Source organism: Diospyros lotus, chromosome 10 (genome assembly GCF_014633365.1).
Source record: "Diospyros lotus cultivar Yz01 chromosome 10, ASM1463336v1, whole genome shotgun sequence".
Lineage (NCBI taxonomy): Eukaryota > Viridiplantae > Streptophyta > Magnoliopsida > Ericales > Ebenaceae > Diospyros > Diospyros lotus.
The window spans coordinates 18051465-18074312 of record NC_068347.1 but is presented as its reverse complement, the minus strand read 5'-3'; the positions used below and the strand labels follow the sequence as shown (position 1 = coordinate 18074312).

The 22848-nt window shown below is 38.0% G+C and overlaps 1 protein-coding gene across 1 annotated transcript; it reads right to left on the bottom strand.

Annotated features, from left to right (window-relative positions):
- Window positions 1–310: 310 nt before the first annotated feature.
- On the bottom strand, window positions 311–17359 carry LOC127812201 (pentatricopeptide repeat-containing protein At4g21705, mitochondrial-like). Its single transcript, XM_052352569.1, has 2 exons — window positions 17131–17359; window positions 311–1749 (listed from the first exon to the last, which is right to left on the bottom strand). Exons 1-2 carry the CDS (start codon window positions 17211–17213, stop codon window positions 561–563), a joined length of 1272 nt encoding a protein of 423 aa, XP_052208529.1. The 5' UTR covers window positions 17214–17359; the 3' UTR covers window positions 311–560.
- Between the last annotated feature and the right edge of the window lie 5489 nt (window positions 17360–22848).

The window sequence follows — 22848 nt, the reverse complement described above, 5'->3', positions numbered from 1 at the left end:
TGATTCACAATTCAAATCTTAATTTGTATCAGCAGAAAGAAATCAAAATTTCTTGTGCTCCTCCACCCCACCCAAGTAGACTCTCTCTAGCAAAGCTAACACAAACAACATGAACATTGCAGCAATTGGGTTGGCTCTCAGTGATAAGAGTAATTGAGAAGAAATTTCCAAATCTGGACTTGGTGTTTGAATATTTTTGCTGATGAGCAAGGCAACAAATCAACTACCATTATGATGAATGTTTGGAACAGATACAGACATTAGCCTAATCCTCCTAATGGCCGTCAATCAAGCATCACGCAGGTGGCGCTTCTAAGAATTATGAAGTTGAAATAACCAGACAAATCAAGGGAAGATCAATATGAAATATGAAACTTACTTGGTAGACTCCCACTCACTGACTAGGACACAGAAACAATCATCAATCAGATACATAAGCTTCAAAATTTATCTAATATTTCACAACTATTTGTGATTCTGATATACATTTGACTCAAGAGATGGTCGTTATATCCGATTTATCAAAAAAGCAACTTCCACATATTCAACCCTCACCAAGCCTAGCAAGGATTACCTCGAGAGAAACTCATCTTTATATCTGCACTTTCCATATTGCCTTGTTCAATCAAGTTCTGATACGTTTCCATATCAAATGCAGGTACAGTCTTCAATGAACCAACAAAAGCTTCGGCCTCTTCAACTTGGCCTTTCTCCTGAAGCCAATTCAATATGCCTAAAACTACTAGAGGCTTAGGCCTCCAACCCGGGTTCTTGGCCTTTACTACCAGAGCGTTCTTCATGCACTCAAAAGCCTTTTCCCCAATATTCTCATCTAAATATGCCGCAGCTATGATCGCCCAGCTATTAGGAATTGGAGTCTTCCCCTTGTTGATGATGTCCCGAAGCATTGCTTCGGCTTCCTCTATCAACCCTTTCTGACAGTAGCCGATAAGAAGAACATTGGGTACTCGGAAATCATAGCAGTGGCAGGACGATTCCCACTCTTCCAGCAACGCCTTGGCTTCTTCAAGCTGGCCAAGTTTCACTAGAGAACCAAGCATATTTATGTAGTCCCTGTTTATTTGCTTCTTACAGTTAACTTTTTGCAGCTCCCAAAATCTTCTTACTTCATCCTTGTTTCCTAGGTTTGCATGCAGTGAAATCAAGTGATTGTAGCCAAGTGCATCTTTGCGTAGATTTGCCTCTAATTTCTTCATAAAGATTAGTGCTTCCTTTTTTAGACCAGCTTTTATGTATATATTGGCCACAGTGGAATAAGTTGCCCAGTCCATAGAGATGTGGGGTTGACTTCCCATTTTATTTACAAGCTTCTCCACACTTTGAATGTCAGATCTTTCCCCGTAAGAGTTAATGCAAATTCTATAGCTGAAGATATCAGGGGAGACACCATTTTTCTTCATCTCCGATAGCACATCAGGGATTTTCTCAAGTTGGCCAGTGTGGGTATAAAGACACATAAGATCATTGTAATTTAGCGTAGAGGGAGCAAAACCCATCTCCTTCATCTTCTGCATATGAGAGTTGGACTTATCAACAAGACCTTTTCTAACATAACAGTTTAAGAGAGCGCCATATATCTTGTCATTTTTTTCTGAGTCATTCAGCACACTGAAATAGCTCTCTGCAGCACTCAACCCACGGACTTGGCCAATTAGATCCAATTGCACGGCACGGTCACCTGGTGAAAATGAGCACAGGCCTTTACTACTCATCCACTCAGAAATCTGCCTTAACAAGAATCAAACCCAAAAGAGAATTAGAGAATAGACCACTTAATTTCAGTGAAACAAAAATCAGAAACCATGGAATGGAGCATAAAAAGTTTCATTTATTTGAGAAATAATCAAGATAAAGTACAAGAAGGTACTAAGTACAACTGTAACCAAACAAGCACTCTCTTTCTTCCTTGATACTTATTAGTGTTGATTCCCGAAGGAAAAGATATGGAAGTTCAGCTAGAATCTCAAAGAAATCTGTTAGTCAAACTATCCTCAGTTTAGAAGCTAATCACATCTTTAGTTTTTTAGAAATTGTTAAATCAGTCTTAGGATACTTTCCTATTTGTGTGTAGTCTTAGCCTTTGTAATCTGTCCTATGTTGTAAAGTCTTCAAACCTATAAAAAGGGTTGTATTGTCCGTGTAAATATATGAGAAATACATTCAATTCTCACATGGTATCAAAGCCATAATGATCTACCTTCGTTATCTTCTCGATCTGGTCAAACTATTGTGTGCCTTCATTGCCACAGTATTGTTTGGGAACGGTCCTACTTTATCAGCCATTAATCTCTTCTATTATGTCAGAAATTTCTGAAACCAAATTTCTGAAACCACCCTTCCTATGGCAACAGGAGATGCTGTCCTGTTTGATCCACCTACTAGGAATACTCCAACCAGTGAGTTACCAAGAATGTATCATTCCTATCGTTTAGATGGCAGAAACTACCTTAAGTGGTCTCACCTTGTAAGGATGTTCTTAAAAGGTCCCTCTCGAGGGAAGATAGTCCATCTGACTGAGTCAACCCCCAAGATCTCGAATCCTATATTCTCTACATGGGATATAGAGGATTCGATGATAATGTCCTGGCTTTAGAGTTCTATACAGCCTGAGGTAAGCAAGAATTACATGTTTTTACTTTGTGCCAAGGATATTTGGGAAACTGTAAAACATACTTATTCTAAAGTGCAAGATACTTCTATAATCTTTGAAATTAAGACAAAGATAAGTAGTACTAAGCCAAGGGTCTTTGACAGTAACTGACTATTACAATAAGATGAATGGATATTGCCTTGAGTTGGATCACTATCAAGATATTAAGATTGTGTGCAGTGAGGATACAGCCACCCCTTAATTCCATATTTGAACGAGACAGAATTGTGGAGTTCTTGACTGGTCTCAATGCTGAATACGATCAGGTGAGAGTGCAGGTTCCTAGAAGAGAGAAACTTTCATCCCTCAAGGAGGTTTTTTCTATGATCCATGGTGAGGAGTATAGAAGGATAGCCATGTTCAATGAGCCTAATCCTGAGGGATCAGCCATGGTGACCAACAAGATGGATGGATCCTAGTTCAAGTCTCAACAGGGGAGGAATGATTCACACTCTAGACCACAAAACCAGGAAGGTTTGTGGTGTTCATATTGGAAGAAATCAAAGCATACCAGGGAAACATGCTTTAAGTTGCATGGAAAGGAGACAGTACCGAGCAAAATGGGAGGTTTCAGGAGCTTGCAATCCAAAAACCGAGCATAAACTTATCATACAAGCAAGGAGCAAGAGGAAACCACCTCAAAGAAGGCAAATCTAGCTGCAACTTCTGACCTAAGTCAATTGAATGCTGACGAAATCAGTAAGCTAAAGATCTTCCTGAAAATCATTCAAGATGGAACTTGCTTTCTGGCACAAGCAGGTACTTGTTTTCATTCTGATTCCTTTATTGCCTCACAAACTAATAGGAATGACTTGTGGATCCTAGACTCAGGGGGTTACTAATAATATGTCCTATGATCCAAATGTATTTGAAACCTATAAACCAATGAGTATACTGTATTTCCAAAAGAATAACAGTAGCCAATGGTAATACAATTCCTATAGCTGGTCAGGGAAATGTTATCCTTAGTTCCTCACTTCCTATTCAGCAGGTTCTTCATGTTCCTAATCAAGGTTGTTAAAATCGAGATTTTAAGTGGGATCAAATGATGGTTCATAAAATCAGATCGTAAAATTATAAGATTTTAGAGATAATTAAAAATACCCTTTAATTTATGTAAATATATGTTTATAATGACATAATTTTATAAAAAATGAATTAATATTATTTAATAACTTGGTGGTAATATATATATGCTAACCTTTGATGGTAACATCATTAACTCATTTACCCTTACATTATTCCTCTAGTGGTATACTAATTTTTCTTTTTCTTTTTTATAAAAAGAAGAAAGAAATTTACACGGTGAACTTTCATGTGCAAATATCAATCAATCAATCCACTTTCAATTCCTTCAGTTTGTTTTCATTCTCTTGTTTTTCCCTCCCGAAATCCAAGTTTAAAACAGCCAATGCACTGAACAGACCTAAGCTTGAGGTAGAGGATTATTCCAGGAAGTTATCTTCCACATGGGAAACAAGCATCTCCCCTACACGGATGAGTAACTAACATTCACAACTAAGCACAAAAAACCAAAAAAAAAACAAAAAACAAAAAAACAAAAACAAAACAAAGAAAAATTATGGCATTCACAATCACTTAGAACTGCACATATATCTAAACATAGCTACATTATAGCCTCTAAAACAAATAGAAAAGCATATCTGAATACGAGAACATGAGAACTCCCCACCTCTTGATTCAAATCGACGATCTGAATTGTTTAATTTTAGAATTGAGGAGGATCGAAGAAGAAGAAGATGACGAAAGATGATAGTTACTTTTGAAATCAAACTTTTGGGAGAAGGAGGTGACAAACGACGCCACCATTAACCGGTAGGGCTTGTATGGCCTCCTCGTCTTTTACTTCGCACATTCTTTTGAATAGTGGATGGTAGAGACTAGAGAGAGATAAGGGTTCTGGTTCACTGGAAGGGAAGCCCTTGATTTTGTATTGTGCTGACTGTGCTGTGCGTAAGAACTTAAATTAATTCAATTTGGTCTCTAAGCTTCCAGTCAGTGAAAACTAAACTCATTGAAATTGTGATTAAACTCTTAATTTCAATGATTTTAATGATTTAACTCCCGATTCACAACAATTTTACCCCAATTCCAATTTTGCATGCACGTTGAATCGTTTGGAGGTCTCCGACATGTAAAATCGTACGCGTTGAATCAGGATTTTAACAACAATGCTCTAAACTCTCTACCAATTTAATCTTTGTTCATCAGCTCACTAAAGACTTTAATTGCCATATTATTTTTTCTCCTTACGCATGTGAGTTTTAGGCACTGGATTTAGGAAAGATTGGTGCAGTTGAGGAACGGAATGAGCTATACTACTTGAAAAGAAGCAATGCATTTACTAAAGGGACTAAGCCTATCCTTGCCTGTTCATCACAACCTAATCCTGCCATGATTGAAATATGGCTTCAACACTATCATCTAGGCCATCCTCCTTTTAGTTTGTTATAAACCATGTTTTCTTATTTATTCAGGAATTTAAGTGTGACTGATCTTCATTGTAATGTGTGTGAATTTTCTAAACATCATCGGGCATCTTATCCAATCAGTAATAGATTGTCTTCTACTCCATTTTCTTTGATACACTCTGATGTTTGGGGGTCATCTAGGATTCCTAATTGTTCTAGGGCTAGATGGTTCATATCTTTTATTGATGATTGTACTAGGATGACTTGGGTATATCTTTTAAAGGATAAAGTAGCTATTGGCACTATTTTGCCTATATTCCATAAGATGATTTCCACCCAATTTGGATGTGAAATTAGAAGGTTCCATAATGATAATGCAAGGGATTATTGTTGAATGATCCAGGAAATCATGGAATGAGAGCCTAATTCAGCTTTCCTAAAATCAGAACTAATCCTATCCTCAACATTTAGAAAGTAGTCTGGTTTTGGAGATTTCCTATTTCTGTTTTTTTGCATCTCCTATTTCCTTTGTACAGTGTACAGTATATCTTTCCATTTTGTAGCTTTCCTAAGTTGTAGTTCTCTTCCCTATTAATAGGGAATGTAATACCATGCAAAATCAAGAAGTATAGTGAATTATTCTTGTCTTCTCCTATATACTTTAACCTATTTTCTACATGGTATCAGAGCCTAAACCTATTTTCTACATGGTATTAGTTGTGAGCCTTCATTGCCCCCAATTTCTCCTCTTGTGAGCCTTCATTGCCACAATCCCTCCTCTATTTGTTTCTTGTCTTCTTTTTCTTGCTGCTATATCTCCCTATAATGTCGGAGATTTCTGAAACCGCTTCTTCCATGTTAACAAGAGAAGCGATGCCAATTGAGCAAACTGTCGGTGGAGCTTCGACTAGCGAGCTACCAAGAATGCACCATGTCATGTGTCATGGGTAAGGAGTGGGTGTTAGTGTAATTGGGCTATACTAAGGGTAGTAAGTAGTATATTAGAAAGTTTGCATTGAGGAGTTGTAATTTGTTTGTTGCTGCATTATGGGGTAGTACATTCCCAGCAACGGCAATCTGTTACACACATGGGACGGGTGGCTCAGCTATATATATCAACTGACCAGCTCTCCAATGATTATGATTGAATATTCCCAGAAGTTTCTATTCTCTCTTTCTTATTCTTCTCTCTCATTTTTCCTATTGCTTCTCTTCCCTTCTAATTCTTCTCGGTTAGCGTTTTCAATCCAGCCGGATGGATAAAACAGTCAGGTCCTCGAAAGCTGACATTTGGTATCAGAGCAGTGTCCTTGAGCACAGGCAGAATAGGAGAAGGTTATCCATATGGCCGAAGGAACGAGAATGAAACAGATGGAGTCCCAACTGCAGCAAGTGGCTACAACAATGGCAGAGATGCAAACAAGAATGGGAACTCTTGAATCCTCGATTGGAGCAGGGGTGGATGCTCGGATTGATCAGGCCATGGAAAGGTGGCGGGTGAGAATCAAGAACAGAATGCTCAGTTTCATAAGCAAGTGATGGAACAGATGCACCAGATCATGCGAATGTTCTCAACGCAGCAACCGGTAAGACTTTCGGCTGATTTTCCACAGAGGGAGCGGTCGGAACCCATTCTTCAAGGAGTAGGAACGGAGCGCCGACCATTAGGAACGTCGGAATTTGAATTTGAGACGGAGGGAACCGGTGATAATATAAGGGAGAGAAGAGCAGGAGCTCAAGCAGATCGTTATCAGTCGAGCTTTCCGGTACCCAAATTGGAGATTCCACTCTTCGATGGAGAAAACCCAAGATGGTGGGTAAGGAGGTGCGAACGTATGTTCGCCTTGTATCAGGTACAGGAACAGTAGAAGGTCACCCTGGCCTCTGCCTACCTGAACGATATGGGTGATGCGTGGTACTAGGGATGGCTCGTGGTGAAAGAAGGCAGCTCATGGAATGAGTTCGCTGACGACTTATGTGAAAGGTTTGGAGACAGGAGTATGCGAGATATAGTTGAAGAATTCAACAAGCTCAAACAACTGGGGTCGGTGCAGACCTACCAACTCAAGTTTGAGGAGTTGAGGTCCTTAATGATGGTACATAACCCCCACCTATCGGAAGAGTATTTTGTATCGAGTTTTATTAGTGGCTTGGGAGATGAAGTGAGACCCATGGTAAAAATGATGCAACCAACGACAATGAGGCTAGCCGCAGGGAATGCAAGGTTGCAAGAAATGACGATCGAAGCATTGCTAAAGAGGCAACGCAATCAAGTGAAAGGAGTGATCTCTGGAAGATGGCAGTCTGGTAACAAGACTCAAGGAAGAGATATAGTGCACAGTGGTAAGGGGGTCCTAGCATTAACTCCTGCAGCCCCTAACCCAACAAATGGGGGAGGGTTAATGGAACAGAGATGCCAAGCGAACTTATGTTATAGGTGCGAGGATAGATACTTTCTGGGACACAGGTGCAAACGACAAATCCTATTACTGGAAGGGGAGGATGAGGAAGAACTCGCAGATGAGACCTTGGAGATGGACGAAGGTGATCAATGAGAGATCTCCTTACATGCACTAAAGGGATTGGCACACAGCAAGATCATTAAGGTAGAAGGGCAAGCTCACCAATGCCCACTAATGGTACTCATTGATAGCAGAAGCACCCATAGCTTCCTGGATGAAGGTATGGCAAAGAAATTGGGGTGTGAGGTCTCGAACTCTCACCCCCTTTCGATAACAATAGCAAACAGAAATAAGGTATTAAGTCAATCCTCATGTTTGGGATTCTGCTAGGAGATGAATGGGGAAGAATTCGTGGCAAATTTGAGGTTGCTGAAATTGGGAGGCTGTGATGTGGTGCTTGGGGTTGATTGGATGAGAGGAGTGAGCCCCATCAGCTTTGATTTTAACAAGATGGAGGTGACCTTTGAGAAGGATGGAAAAAGGAGGGTACTCAAGGGCAGCCAAGAAACGGGTATGTGAAAGATGATAATGGGAAAGAGACTTCAACGATTGCTCAAGAGCAAGTTTTCCCAAGTAGCACAGCTGTTTTTCATCTAGGCCTTGGCAGTCTTCAAGAAAGGACAAGAGCTGGAAGGAGAATTGGCCATTATAGTGAGTAGCCACTCACACGACCAGTGGAAGGTACGCGAAACTAACTCTCTTAACATGCTATTACTTGAGTTCAAGGACCTCTTTTTCGAACCCAACTCACTTCCTCCTAGAAAGCCCTGTGACCATACCATCAATCTCAAACCCAATTCCGAACCAGTGAATGTGAGGTCCTATTGTTACCCTCCTAAACAGAAAACTGAAATAGAAAGACTCATCAAAGACATGCTACAAAAATTGATTATCCAACCCAGCCATAGCCCTTTCGCATCTCCCATACTACTTGTCAAAAAGAAAGATAGATCATGGAGATTTTGTGTGGATTATAGGCAACTCAATGCCATAACCATCAAGGACAAGTTTCCCATACCCATTGTAGAAGACTTGCTTGATGAGTTGAAGCATGCATCAGTTTTTACTAAGTTGGACCTTAGAGCAGGTTACCACCAAATTCAAATGGAGCCTCGAGATATCCCTAAAACCGCTTTTAAAACTCATCAAGGGCACTACGAATTCAAGGTAATGCCCTTCGGACTCACTAACGCCCCAGCTACCTTTCAAGCATTAATGAACCAAATATTTGAGCCCTACTTGTGTGAATTTATTCTAGTCTTTTTCGATGACATTCTGGTCTATGGCCCAACCTTTGTCAAGCACATAAACCATTTGAAAACTACCTTTGAGGTCCTTCGACTCAATAAATTGTATGTTAAGGAGTCCAAGTGTTCCTTTGTACAAAGTTATGTGGAATATTTGGGCCATATAATATCTAATGCAGGAGTAAGCATTGATCCTAGCAAGGTAGCAGCCATGGTGGAGTGGCCGAGGCCTCAAAATGTCCAAGGATTAAGGGGATTTTGGGGTTTGACTAGCTACTATCGTCAGTTTGTCAAAGATTACAGAATTATCAGTCAGCCACTAACGGAGTTGCTGAAAAAGGATGGCTTCTAGTGGAATGATAGCACTGAAGAGGCCTTTGACAAACTTAAAAGGGCTATGAGTGAGGTGCCGACATTAGGCTTGCAGGATTTTGACAAGCCATTTGTATTGGAGACTGACGCTAGCGCTTTTGGAGTTGGGGTTGTACAGGTACAGGAAGGAAGGCCTTTGGCATTCCTCAGCAAGGCATTAGCTCCTTGACACCTCGGGTTGAGCATTTATGAGAAAAAACTATTGGCAATCTTGATGGCCGTAGATAAATGGAGGCATTACCTAGAAGGGAGCAAATTTGTGATCAAAACAGACCATGAAAGTCTGAAATTTCTACTTCGGACTTTCATACATAGTTGCAATGGAAAGGAATGACCAAATTGATGGAATTGGATTATGTAATCCAATACCGGAAGGGGAAAGAAAACCTAGCGGTGGATGCCTTATCAAGGTGTCATGAAGAGGGGCATTCTGCTGCCCTTACAGTGGTGGTTCCAGACTGGCACCGAGAAGTGGTCTTGAGCTATGAAACGGATGAGAGCATTCGAGAGCTGCTACAGCAACTAGTGGTGGATCCTAATGCCAAACAAGGGTATACCTTAACCAATAGACTTATCCGAAATAGAGGAAGGTTGGTGATAGGAAAGGATGAGAATTTGAAGAAAAAGATTGTGGAGGCGCTGCACAATTCTCCAATAGGAGGACACTCCGGTATAATTGCTACCTATCACAAGGTTAAGCAACTCTTTCATTGGCCGGGGCTAAAAAAATATGTGATGGACTTTGTGCTGAGTTGTGATGTCTGCAAAAGGTGCAAATCAGAATCGGTGGCCCCTCCGGGATTGTTACAGCCATTAAATATACCAGGTGAGCCTTGGGAAAGTATCTCAATGGATTTCATTGAGGGCTTACCCAAATCAGAAGGACATGATTGCATAATGGTGATAGTGGATAGATTCACCAAATATGCCCACTTCATAGGATTGACACACCCCTACACAGCTCAAGAGATAGCTAAAGTGTTCCTAGACCAAGTGGTGAAGTTACACGGAATTCCCAAGGCCATAGTGTCGGACAAGGATAAAAATTTTACTAGCCTATTATGGAAGGAATTGATGGGGTTATTGGGAATCCGACTCAACATGTCGACGGCCTATCATCCAGAATCTGACGGCCAGACCGAGAGTATAAATTAGTGTTTGGAGACATACTTAAGGTGTGCTTGTTTCCTACAGCCAAAGTCTTGGCATAAGTGGCTCGTGTTGGCACAGTGGTGGTATAATTCCAACTACCACAACTCCATAAAGAGATCTCCTTTTGAAACCCTATATGGGTACAAGCCGACCTTAATGCTAGATCTGGGAAACTCCTCGACAATGGCAGCCTTGGATACCTACCTTCAACTGAGGTAGCAAGCTTTCTAGACAATCAAAACAGAATTGGCCAACATTAGGAATCGTATGAAGCAGTTTGCCGATAGAAGGAGAAGTGAAAGGGAATTCTAGGTGGGAGAGTGGGTATATTTGAAGCTCCAGCCGGGCCATTTGAAAGCCCTTCTCGGGAAGCCTAGTTCAAAGCTTAATCCGAGGTTTTATGGACCTTTTTTGGTGTTAGCTCGAGTAGGAAGTGTGGCTTATCACTTACAGCTACCAGATAACTCCAATATATATCCAGTCTTCCATGAATCATTACTTAAAAAGGCAGTGGGGCAGCAAGCTGTCAATCCAGTGTTACCTCGTTTTCCATATCCAGATGACAATCCAAAGGAACCTGCAGCTATAATTGATAGGAGGGTGATCTACAAACAAGGGGCTCCCATCGTTCAAGTGCTTGTGCAACGGTCTAATCTACACCCCGACAACAATACTTGGGAATAGCTTCCAGATATTCTCAAGCAATTTCCTAAAGCAGCCGGTCTTCTCAGCATTTCTTAAGGACAAGAAGATTTTGAGAAGGAGGGTAATTGTCATGTGTCGCGAGTAAGGAGTGGGTGTTAGTGTAATTGGGCTATACTAAGGGTAGTAAGTAGTATATTAGAAAGTTTGCATTGAGGAGTTATAATTTGTTTGTTGCTGCATTATGGGGTAGTACATTCCTAACAACGACAATCTGTTACGCACATGGGACGGGTGGCTCAGTTATATATATCAGCTGACCAGCTCTCCAATGATTATAAATAAATATTCCCAAAAGTTTCTATTCTCTCTCTCTCTTATTCTTCTCTCTCATTTTTCCTACTACTTCTCTTCCCTTCTAATTCTTCTCGGTTAGCGTTTTCAATCACCCAGCCGGACGGATCAAACAGTCAAGTCCTCAGAAGCTGACAAACCATTCCTACCTTCTAGATGGTGGGAACTATCTTCAGTGGTCCTAGTTGGTGAGAACTTTTCTGAAGGGCTGAGGGAAAATAGCCCATCTCACTAAACCAGCACCTAAGGCGTCAGATCCTAACTTTGCTGCCAGGGATGTGGAGGATTCAATGTTGATGTCCTAGCTATGGAGTGCAATGCTTCTCAAGGTAAGTAAAAACTATATGTTTTTATCTACCACTAGAGATATTTGGGAAACAATGAAGAGAACCTATTCTAAGGTGCAAGATGCATCAGCTGTGTATGAAATTAAAACAAAAATCAGTAGTACAAAGCAAGGGTTGTTGACTGTAACTAAATATTACAATTGGATGAATAGCTTTTAGCTGGAATTAGACCACTATCAGGATATAAAAATGGTGTAATGAGGATGCTATCATTCTAACCTCTATGCTGGAGAGAGATAGAATAGTGGAATTTTTGGCAGGACTTATCCCTGAGTTTGATCAAATGAGGGCACAAATACCTAGCAGGGAAAAGATGTCATCATTAAATGAGGTTTATTTTATAGTGAGAAGTGAAGAACATAGGAGGACAACCATGTTTACTAATCATAATATGGAGGGATCAGCTATGGTAACTAACAAGGTGCAAGCTGCATGGATGAAGCCTTTGCAAGGCAGAGATTAGTCTTCATCAAAGCAAACAAATGAGGGGCTTTAGTACTCTTACTGCAAAAACCCTAGGCATACAAGAGACACATGCTTTAAATTGCATGGTAAAGGGGTAGTACTAAACAAAATGGGAGGATTCAAGAACTTGTAGCCCAAGAACCAAGTAAAAGCCTACCTCTCAACCTAAGAAACATAGGAGCCAACTAAAAAGGCTAACTCAACTGTCTCCTCAAACCTAGGAGAATTGAATGCAGAAGAGATTGGAAAGCTGAAGTCTTTCTTTAAAACTCTCCAAGGTGAATGTTCTTTAGCTCAAGCAAGTATGTGCTTTAATTCTGAGCATTTAATTGCCTCATATACAGCTAGGAATAAACCATGGATTTTAGATTTTGGGGCCATTGACCACATGGCACCTAATCTGAAAGTATTTGAAACCTATGAACCAATAACCAGCTCCAGAAAAATCACAGTTGCTAATCACCAAGCTGTTCCTATAGTTGGGCAAGGGAATGTATGTTTAAACCCATCTCTACTTGCCCAACATGTGCTTTATGTGCCTGGCCTCTCCATTAATCTACTTTCAATTCACAAGCTTACCCAAAGTCTTAATTGTCGTGTGATTTTCTCACCTCATGATTGTGTGTTTCAGGATCTAGCCACAGGGAAGATGATTGGTGCTGCTAAGGCACTAAATGAGCTATACTACCTACAAAGGAGCAGTGAGTCACCTATAAGAGATCATCCTAGCCTAACCTAATTTTCTATGCTCACCTCTACTCAGTCTAATGTGTGGCTTCAACATTTTAGATTAGGGCACCCACCTTTTCCTTTGTTAAAAATTATGTTTCCAAACCTGTTTAAAGGTGTTCTTTTCACTGTGATGTGTGTGAATTATCAAAACACCATCGAGTACCTTATGTTATTAGCAATAAATTCTCTTTGTTTCCTTTCTCCTTAGTACATTCTGATTTGTGGAGGCCTTCTAGAGTTCCCAATTGTTCTGGGGCTAAATGCTTTGTATCGTTTATTGATGGCTGCACTAGAGTGACATAGGTATATTTACTTAAGAACAAAGCAGCTATCAACTACATCCTACCCTTGTTTCATAGGATGATTCTCACTCAATTTGGGGTTTCCATTAAAAAGTTCAAAACTGATAATGCAAGAGACTACTTTAATCACCACCTCAATCAATTTTTTCAACAAACAACAAACCTATATCGCACACTTCTATATGGAATCAGGATTTCAACATTATCATATATTGGAGAGGATGTGGAATGATTATGGAATATATTGCTAGATGTTCCAATATGGAATAAACCAATGCTTGCTATTAGAAATATAGAAGGCTTTAGATGAGAACAACGATGGAAAGTTTAGATTGATTGAGTCTTGCTCATGTGAAATAGCAAATTCCTAATGGATTTCTAGCCCTTCAATACGTGAGATGGATTTCAAGTCTCAGTATAGATTTCTTAATCTAAAAGGCCTTGGATGAGATTTGATCTCATTGAAAAAAAGGAGATGAGACTTAAGTTATGTGCCTCAAGTTATACACTTATACTTAGTAGAAACCCAACCTGTTCAACAGGTTCAATGGGGAACAAGCTAAGTAACAGCTATGCTACTAATCTACTTGAAATAGAGAATGAGAAGTCTCTTTCTGAGATGTTATGCTATCCTAAGATGCAGATGTTGTGCTATTTACACAATATGCCTATGTTTACGTTCTGCTACCCCATTTTGCTAAAGGGTGTAAGAACAGGTAAATCAAAGTTGGATCCCACAACTATGAAGATAGGGTAAAAACACCTTAAACTCTCCCCCATTATCAATTTGTAATGCCTTAAGCTTGGTTTGAAATTGGACTTCAACAAGTTTATGAAAGGTTTTGAAAATGGAAAGGGCATTTGATTTAAGTTTCAAGGGGTATAGCCATGTCTACCGTGAATAAGCATCCACAAATATGATATAATAATGATATCCTTCAATGGACAAAATGGGAGAAGGACCCCACAAATCAGAGTAGACTAATTCAAGAGGCTTAGTGGTTGTAATTGGACAATTAGCAAAAGGTAATTGACTAAGTTTTCCAATTTTACAAAAATCACAAAACACGGCTCTTGAACAAGAAGAAGGAAGATGTATCTTATTAAGGATCAAGTGCAGTACATTGGAGGATGGATGCCCTAACTTGGCATGCTATCTACGATACAATTGGAGGATGGATGCCCTAACTTGGCATGCTATCTACGATACAATTGTTCTTTACAAGCTAATTGAACACTAGGAGACAATCCATGACAAAATGGAAGTTGTCCCTCACATTTATTTGTAGAAGGAAAAGTACATTGCAAAGAAGAAGTACTGCTAGCTATAGGTCGAGACTCAATAGAATGGGGTGAAGAAATTGAAGCAGCAGGAGCAAGTGTTGAACTTAGCTGGTACAACCCATCCTTAAGACGTCCTTGGAGTAGCACTTACCCAGTACTCTTGTCCTTAATCAAACAAGAACTAGAGTTAAACTCGGCAACAAGATCATAGTTTCTAGTAAGTTGTGACACACTAATTAAGTTCTTTTTCATGTTAGGAAAATGTAAGACATTGGGTAAGGAAATAGAAGAAGCAGGTATAATTTGAGTGTACAAATGTCCAAGACCTATATTGGAAATTGGCAGCTACTTACCATTGCCAACAGAAACGTGATCACTGCCATTGTAAGGAGAATGAAGTGAAAGATTTCCAAGATTGGAAGTTATATGATGCGTAGCTCCAGAATCAACGAGCCAATCAGAATCTGTGAGGGGAGACTTTGGTAGAGAAGCATTATCAATAGGTTGTGAAAATTGATTGTAAAAAGTTCCAGGCTGTGAAAACTAATTGTAAGAAGTTCTTGAAATAGAACCTAACTCATTCATGTAGACCTCGTTAGAACCATTCAAGGAGGCTAAATAAGCTTGGGTGTCTAATTGGGAAACCATCTGAGGCTGTCCAAAATTCTGATTATACACAGAACTCCTTTGAAAATTTCTATCAAACCGATAGTAGCACTTGTCAACAAAGTGCCCTGGCTCACCACAAAGTTGACAATAAATTCTCTTTCCAAATTGCCTGCCTCTATCTCTTCCTTCTCTATTGACAAAACCACCACCACTACTAAAATTAAAACCTCTATCTCTGTTATTCACTGAATTTCCAGTACTTCTTAGTGTAAATGCAGTCATGTTAACATGCATAGATGACGGCATAACCGATTCAACATTAACAGCGATATGTGCCAAGTTTTTAGAGTTTAACCTCTGTTCATGCATCAATAAGAGGTACTGCACATTCTCAGGGTCAATTTCATCCATCTGATAGGTAATTAGACTAACTACAGTCTCATATTCATCGTCCAAACCATTAAGGATTGCAAGTAGCCGATCCTTATCACTAAGAGGCTCCCCTATGGCTACCAGTGAATGTCCTATTGTCTTGATCTTTAGAATACAATCATTAATTGACAAGGCATCCTTTTTACAGACCTAAGTTGTTGCTTCAATTGGAACGACTTGGCAAAGTTTGACGAAAATACAAAATTTCGAGAGACATCCATACCTCGGAATTAGTAACAAAAGATTGACCACTTCATCTCATAACCCTAGGTAACTAACAAAAGAATTAAAGATGATGATAAGGTTCCTATCACTTCATCTCATATGAGATACAAACAAGCAACCATGCTATATCCATGACAGAGCCATCTCTACGAATGACTACGAATCAATTTCAGGCAAAAAAAGTCAAAGACCACCTATGCATGTGGGATCACCTCTCTCGCACTCCTAATTGTGCTCTAATTATTTATTGAATCCTATATTGCTTTGGATATTATATTGTTTTATACATATAGAGTGTTCTCAAAATTTGAAACTATCATAAAAAAAAAAATTGCCAAAATAAAACCTACACAAAACTAATTCATAAACTAAAATTCTTAGTAAAATCAATCATTCCCCTCATCATTGCTTAAAGAAACATCAAGGTGTGAAGAAAAAATTAAAAAAAAAAATACTAATATGGTTTTGGAAATAAAGTTGAAACTGGAAGAATGGTTTTAGCTGTTTTTAACTGAAACCCAAAGAATGGTTTCACCTTTGCCTTAAAAACAAAAGAAAAACAACTGTGTACTTGCAGTTCAGCTTTTGAGTTGTGCACTTGCCTAGAAACTAAGCTATTTTCAACTTTGCTGCATGGTGACTTCAAAGCTACAACCAAGCTTTGAGGTCAAACTGCGGCATGTGGTTTTAGAGTAACGATGCACTTGAGTTTTCAATTTTTGAGTTGAAACTGCAAAGTTATTTTCAAAAACCACGAATGTGGTTTCTCCTTGCAGTTTCAGCTTTATATTTGAAACTGCATTAGCAGATTTTTTTTTTTTTTTTTTTTTTTTAGGGGGGGGGGGGGGGGGGTGTCTCACCACCTTGATACTTCTTTGCATGATAGGTGGGATTGATTTAATCGAGAGTTTTAGTGTGGGAAATAGTTTTGTCTGAGTTTTATTTTGTCAAATATTTTTAAAGATAATTTGCAAATTTTGAAGAAGACCCAAACAGTCATATATTCCCTACTTCCATTAATTGCGTCAATTAGACTCTGACTTAAGCATTAAAGAGCCTTCTCGAACACACTCAGCATAGCTTTCTGGTCTGGTTGTTTGTTTTACAACAGTGAACACGTTTTTAAGGCATTGACTATTCTACAATGAATCAGATCAATATATTATTCACTATTGTTGGTTCGTTACACAATCGCCACACTTAAGTGTTGTTTCAGTTCCGAAAATGTGAACAGAATGGTCTAAACTAACCGAAAGTATATCAGGCTTAACTAACGACCCGGTGCTCAACACTAAGAAATCAAGGGTTGGCTAAAAGCGTTTATTTTCTTTTCCTAAACAAGCGGAAGAACCAAACAAAACCCAGAAAATTCAGAGAGAAACCAAAAATCCAAGAAGCGAACCTCAAGGGCGTGACTGTACCGCCTGCGTTTTCGGAGATCTCGAATGATGCGCCGGAGCTCGAACTCGATGATCTTATTGCCATCCCTAACCCACTGATCGAGGACCGGGACCATGCTGAGACTAGGGTTTCCGAGGGGGCTAATTCGGGAATAAAGGTTGGTCTTTGGTTTCCATCCTGTGTGGTACGTCCTGATCGAGACCCAGAAATCGTTAATGTGGGTATTCGACCGTCTCAAGATCGAAAACATAGGTAAAGCTCTGACTCTGAAAGACGTTTCGAGCCGTTAACTGTGTAGGCGGAGAGGGCTTTGGCTTTTTCGGCCGCCCGGGGGGGAGGGGGGGAGTGGTTTGGAAGGGCAAATATTTAATTAAAATTATTAAAAATATTAGTTTGTCATAATTATTTTTTTTAAATTTGTTTGTGGATAGAATATGTATTATTTATCTGTAATTGTAAAGATTATTTTTTATGTCTTATAAATAATAATAATAATAATAATAATGATAATATTTCATGTTATTGAATACATTAAAATAATCGTTTTATAATTTTTTTTTTAATTTAAAAAAATAAATATACAAGATTCATCATCAAATTCATTTATATTTTATTTTCTTTATTAAATATTTTGTTTTTTTTATTCTACTTAGTTAAACATTTGTTCAATTTTGGCTACACCAGTTCAGTTCGCCACTCAAATTCACCTCCGGCCTCCAGCCACCAGCCACGACGCCGCCACCCACCAGTTGCTGCGTCAGTGCGTTGCCATTTCCCCCTTTGATTTCCCTCTCCCATCTCTGATCTCTTTCCTTGGAGCAAAATATATTTATCTAATTATCTTTTATCTTATTTATATATAATGTGTTCATTCACTACCTAGCCTGCTATGTGTCCATCTGCTAATGACTTGGGCTTTAGTTGCTCTCTGTTTTTTGTGCATGTCTTCTCCGCTGTGGAGAAGGGGTGTTCGTGAGAGCTGGGTTTGAGTGAGATCAGTTTCTGCAGATTTCTTTGCTTGGTTTTCATGCTTGCGCGATGACATTGGGAGTGTTCGCAAGGTGTTCGATGAATTTCCTGACAAAAATGCTCTTCTTCCCATCATTTGTCAGGAAAAAATATGTATATAATATAAAATTAAAGCAGTGAGTTTTTCCTTTTCAAAGCGAAAAACAAAAAATGAAAACAGAAAGCCAAAAAGGGCTTTGATGATGAACAAATTGTATTTTAGATCATAATTTTAGTTTCATAATGAAGTAAAAGTTAGAATCCGTTTCAATTTTAGTTGTTTATTTAATTATTTTAGTTGCCTTTCTAATATATTGCTGTTTTTTTATGATATATTTCATTATTTTGTGGGTTAATGCAAGAGAAGGGATGATTTTGGAAGCTTTGGAGGTTTTTAGGAAGATGATGGAAATGGGAGAGGTTAAACCAATAGGGTTACATTGTTGGGTTTGATTTCAGTGCGTGCTGTGTCTTGAGGATTTGAAAATGGGAAGAGAAATTCATGGTTATGCCGGAAAAGAAATGAAAAAATTTGGAACAAAACCAGATTCTATCATGTTTCTTACCTGCATGTGCTCATTCCCACTTTGGTGTGAAAGGTAAGTGATGTATGTTAGTCAAATCCTTTCGATTAACTTATTATCGTGTATTTTGATATTTAACAAAACATAATTTTAGTAAAATTATTTTTGGTATATTTAAATCCCCTAATGAATTTTTGATATGTTTAATGGTGAAAAACATATTTTAAGTATTATAGTATTTTGCGTATCGAAATGAACCAAGAAATATTATTTGTTCTAGGTGGAATATTAGTGCATTATAAGGGGGATATATAAAAAATATTTTTATTTTGAAAAAACTATCTCTCGATATTTCGATAGTTAATATTCATTATTGTTAAAATGATTTTTAATGATTTTTTTAAAAAATAAATGTATATATTTTAGGGATGGTAAAATCGTTAAATCTGGAATTTGTTCTAAAACCAAAATTCAACTTTCATATTGTTATATATTTTGATTTTTTAGATATTTTTATTGAATTCAAATGAGAGCTACTTTTTTATTTACATTTTGTATTAAAGTACACATTTTCTTTAATTTATATTTCACCTTCCATTTACTTAAACTAAAAAAATATAAATATATTGTATTGCATTCATGCCATGAATTCTATCATCAAAGCAAATATAATTTTTCTGAAAATCTAGACTAAGAGTCAACTCTCGGTGAGGGACAATTGACTGTGTGTTATGTAGAGTTGAGGTAACCGAGAGCAGGTTTTGGCCAGTCAACTAAGAGTCAACTATAAGCCAATGAGAGTCGACTGTCAGTTTTGAGAGTCAACTATGGGTATCGTGGATTTGACTATAGGTTAGAATAGTTGACTGTCAGACTCCAACGGTCGAATTTTTTTAGCCGTTAAATATATATCTTCAAGAGATTTCTAAAGAAGGCTAATGCACTATCAAGATCTATCATTCTAAAGCACACCCAAGCTCTCAAGTATTCAAAAAAAGTAATCCAAGGCCTAAACATTAAAGATAAATCTTTGGAGCCCAAAGCAAACGACATATTCTCTCCAAGTGTGATAAAAATTATATTATTATATTTGTTCATTTACCTTGTATATTTTTCATTGTACTTGTATCCATATTTGTTCAAGATTATTAGATTTAGAATTACATTGTAATCAATTTAATTGTGCATTGTGAATGGCCTCCTGGAGCCCAAGTAATCTAGGTGTATTTATTGTAATAGTTTCTGGGGTGAGTTAAGGGGAAAAACCTCGGTGTGGTGTAAAAGTTTTATAGATGAACTTGTTAGAAAACCTAGATGTGGTTATAGTAAAACCTCAAGTGTCAGGTTGACTTTGAGATAGTGGAGTTGGTATTGAAGACACCAAACGACTATATATTCTTGTGTTGTTATTGTTGTTTGTAAATTTATGTTGCTATCACACCAAACAACATATATATTTACAACAAATATTTTCATTGTATAAGAAAAGTTCAAGAGCTTTTAAAATGGAAGAATTCGATTGAATAAGTTTTTAATACTCAATTCACCCTTCTCTTGAGTGGCCATTATAAGGGACCAACAATGTACAATCTCACCTAGGTCAATTTATGAAACAAGATTTAAGTCCAAAAGTTAAGAATAAAGGATAAAGATTAAAACAAAAGAGAGAGTCTCACAAAAGAGGCTTAGAAAACTCTCTTAAATGAGGGGTTTTCAAGTGACCCTCGTAGCAGGCTCCCACAAGGGAGAGATAAGACGCTCTAAAAGAGTCCATGAGGTCTCCCAGAAGGCTCCATTGTGGAGTATTCCCACAATAAAGACTTGCAAACGGTATTTCTAAAATCTTTTTCAAAAATTGTATAATAGATGAAGATTATTCGAAATAATTTTAATATTGAATACCAAGAATGGTTATCACAAATCCTCCAATTTAACTATAGATACATAAGCTCTCATTCCTCAAAAGTAAGTTACTTTTTACTCATTCAAGAGTTCTATAATTTCTCTAATTTTGACGAATTTAACTTAAATATTAAAGCACTTTAATCGATTTCATTTTTGCAGGCTTCTTGGAGTTTGGAGATGCATCTTCTTTTGTAAATAAATTCATTGTTATTTTAGAGCAACAACAATAAGAAATATTTTGATACCATCAAGTATTATCACAAAATAGTGAAAATATAAGGTAGGGTCGAATTAGACCAAACAAAATCAAATTGGTCTAGCCTTCAATCCAAAAAAAAAATTGGTCCCAATTCTGTCCAAATCATTAGTACATGATGAACCCATCTAGGTTCAACACAAGTTGGGGATGAACTCATATGTTTTGATTACAACAAATTGCAATGAACCGAGATAGGTCCATCCCCATAATTGCATATCAAATCCAAATCTATGTTCAAATATTCATCTCAAACCAAACATGTGCGTGTGCGCGTGTGTATGTGTGTGTGAGAAAGAGAGAGAGAAAGATAAATTTATGGCGTTGACACTATGCTAACAACCTAAATGATAGTTCATTTGGGTTTGAATCGAACTTAGATACAAAATATTCAATTGACCACTAGTAGGGTTAGATCAAACATTTTGTATTCAAATAAGAGTTATCTTATGTCAAAGGAGAGTAAAGGCAATCAATGGTGTTGACCATGATGGCGATGACGATATTACACAAGTGGTGACGACAACAAAGACAGTTGGTTTGCAAAAGAAGAAGGAAGAAGAAAGAAGAAAAACATGCCAGAAGGGAGTAAAGGCAACATCAATGGCACTTGATGGAAACAACGACTATTCGATCATCGGAGAGAAAAAAAGAAAGAGAAGTTTTTCTTTAAATATAAGAACATTTTGGTCATTTAAAAATATTTAATTAAAATTAACTAACAATAGTAAAAAAATTGCAACATAACTTTAAGGGTACGTGTTGTATTTTCTCAAATATCAAGAATAACTCTTACAAGTATCTTAAACCTTAAGGATATTGCATCTAGTTTTCCCTTATTTATTTGAGTACTATAGCTGTGACTTGTGTTATTCATGCATAAATTAAAAAAATGCACCTCAAGGGTACTTCAATATTTTAATTTTTAGACAAAATTTAAATTAAGAAGAGTTTGGAGGTAGTGGTGACTTGGTTTTAGAATAAATTCATATTAAATGTTAAAAGGTTAAATATTGTTCACATCTTTTTTATTTTTAAGTAAAATATTCAAAGGGTATTTTAAAAATCACTTTATTAATAAAATTTCATAACATCAAAATAAAGTGTTTATATAAAAGAATAGATAGATAATAGAATGGAAATTAACTTTAATATAATTTTTTATTTAAATAAGGAATAATAAAAAAAACTAAAATTATTAGGGGTGTGCAATTGGTTATAACTGAACCGAACCGACTAATAATCCTAGTATAACCGAACTAACCGAAATCGAAATAACCGAACAATAAAATGTAATAATCGAATCAAACCGGAAATAGCTAGAGAGTTCCCAATCCCCAATCAGAATCGATAATCCTAGTATAACCCTAGTATAACCGAACATGAAACCAAAATGATTTTCCAGTCCCCAATCAGAATTTTCAAAACAAATGAACAAAAATCGAAAATAGCCAGAGAGTTTCCCAATCGAAATTTTCCAGAACAAGTGAACAAAAATCACTGAATCAGAAAGAAATACGTGTACCTTTGAGTCTTTGACGCAAGAGTTAAGGTCGTCGGGGATCTTGTAATGCTTGGGAGCAAAAAATGGCCTGGTCGACGAGCTTCGAAGTGCATGTTGTCATCGTCAATTGCCCCTCTGCCACTTCGGCAGCTGCCGCCATGGCCCAGATCTTGGAATAGCCCTCGTCGATTGTCTAAGCACAAGGAAAAAAAGAAACGAAGGCGAGGGATGGTGGGGTAAGGGTTAGGGTTTGATTCGGTCGGGTGTGGGTTTAGTGTTTTGGGGTCATCGGAATCTATCTTGTAGTCTCGCCTGCGAGTGGGAGGGTGGGAGGAGATAGAGAGAGAAAGAGAGAGAGAGAAGAGAGGGTGCAGTTTCAGCAGCAGTCGCAGACGATGGTGGGGAAAGATAGAAAGAAAGAGAGAGAAAGACTCAGAGAGAGGGGGGAGTGTGAGTGTCGCGGGTCGGGTGGGTTCTTTGTTTGGGGGGGCGGTTATGTTGATTTCCTGAACCGGTTAGTTC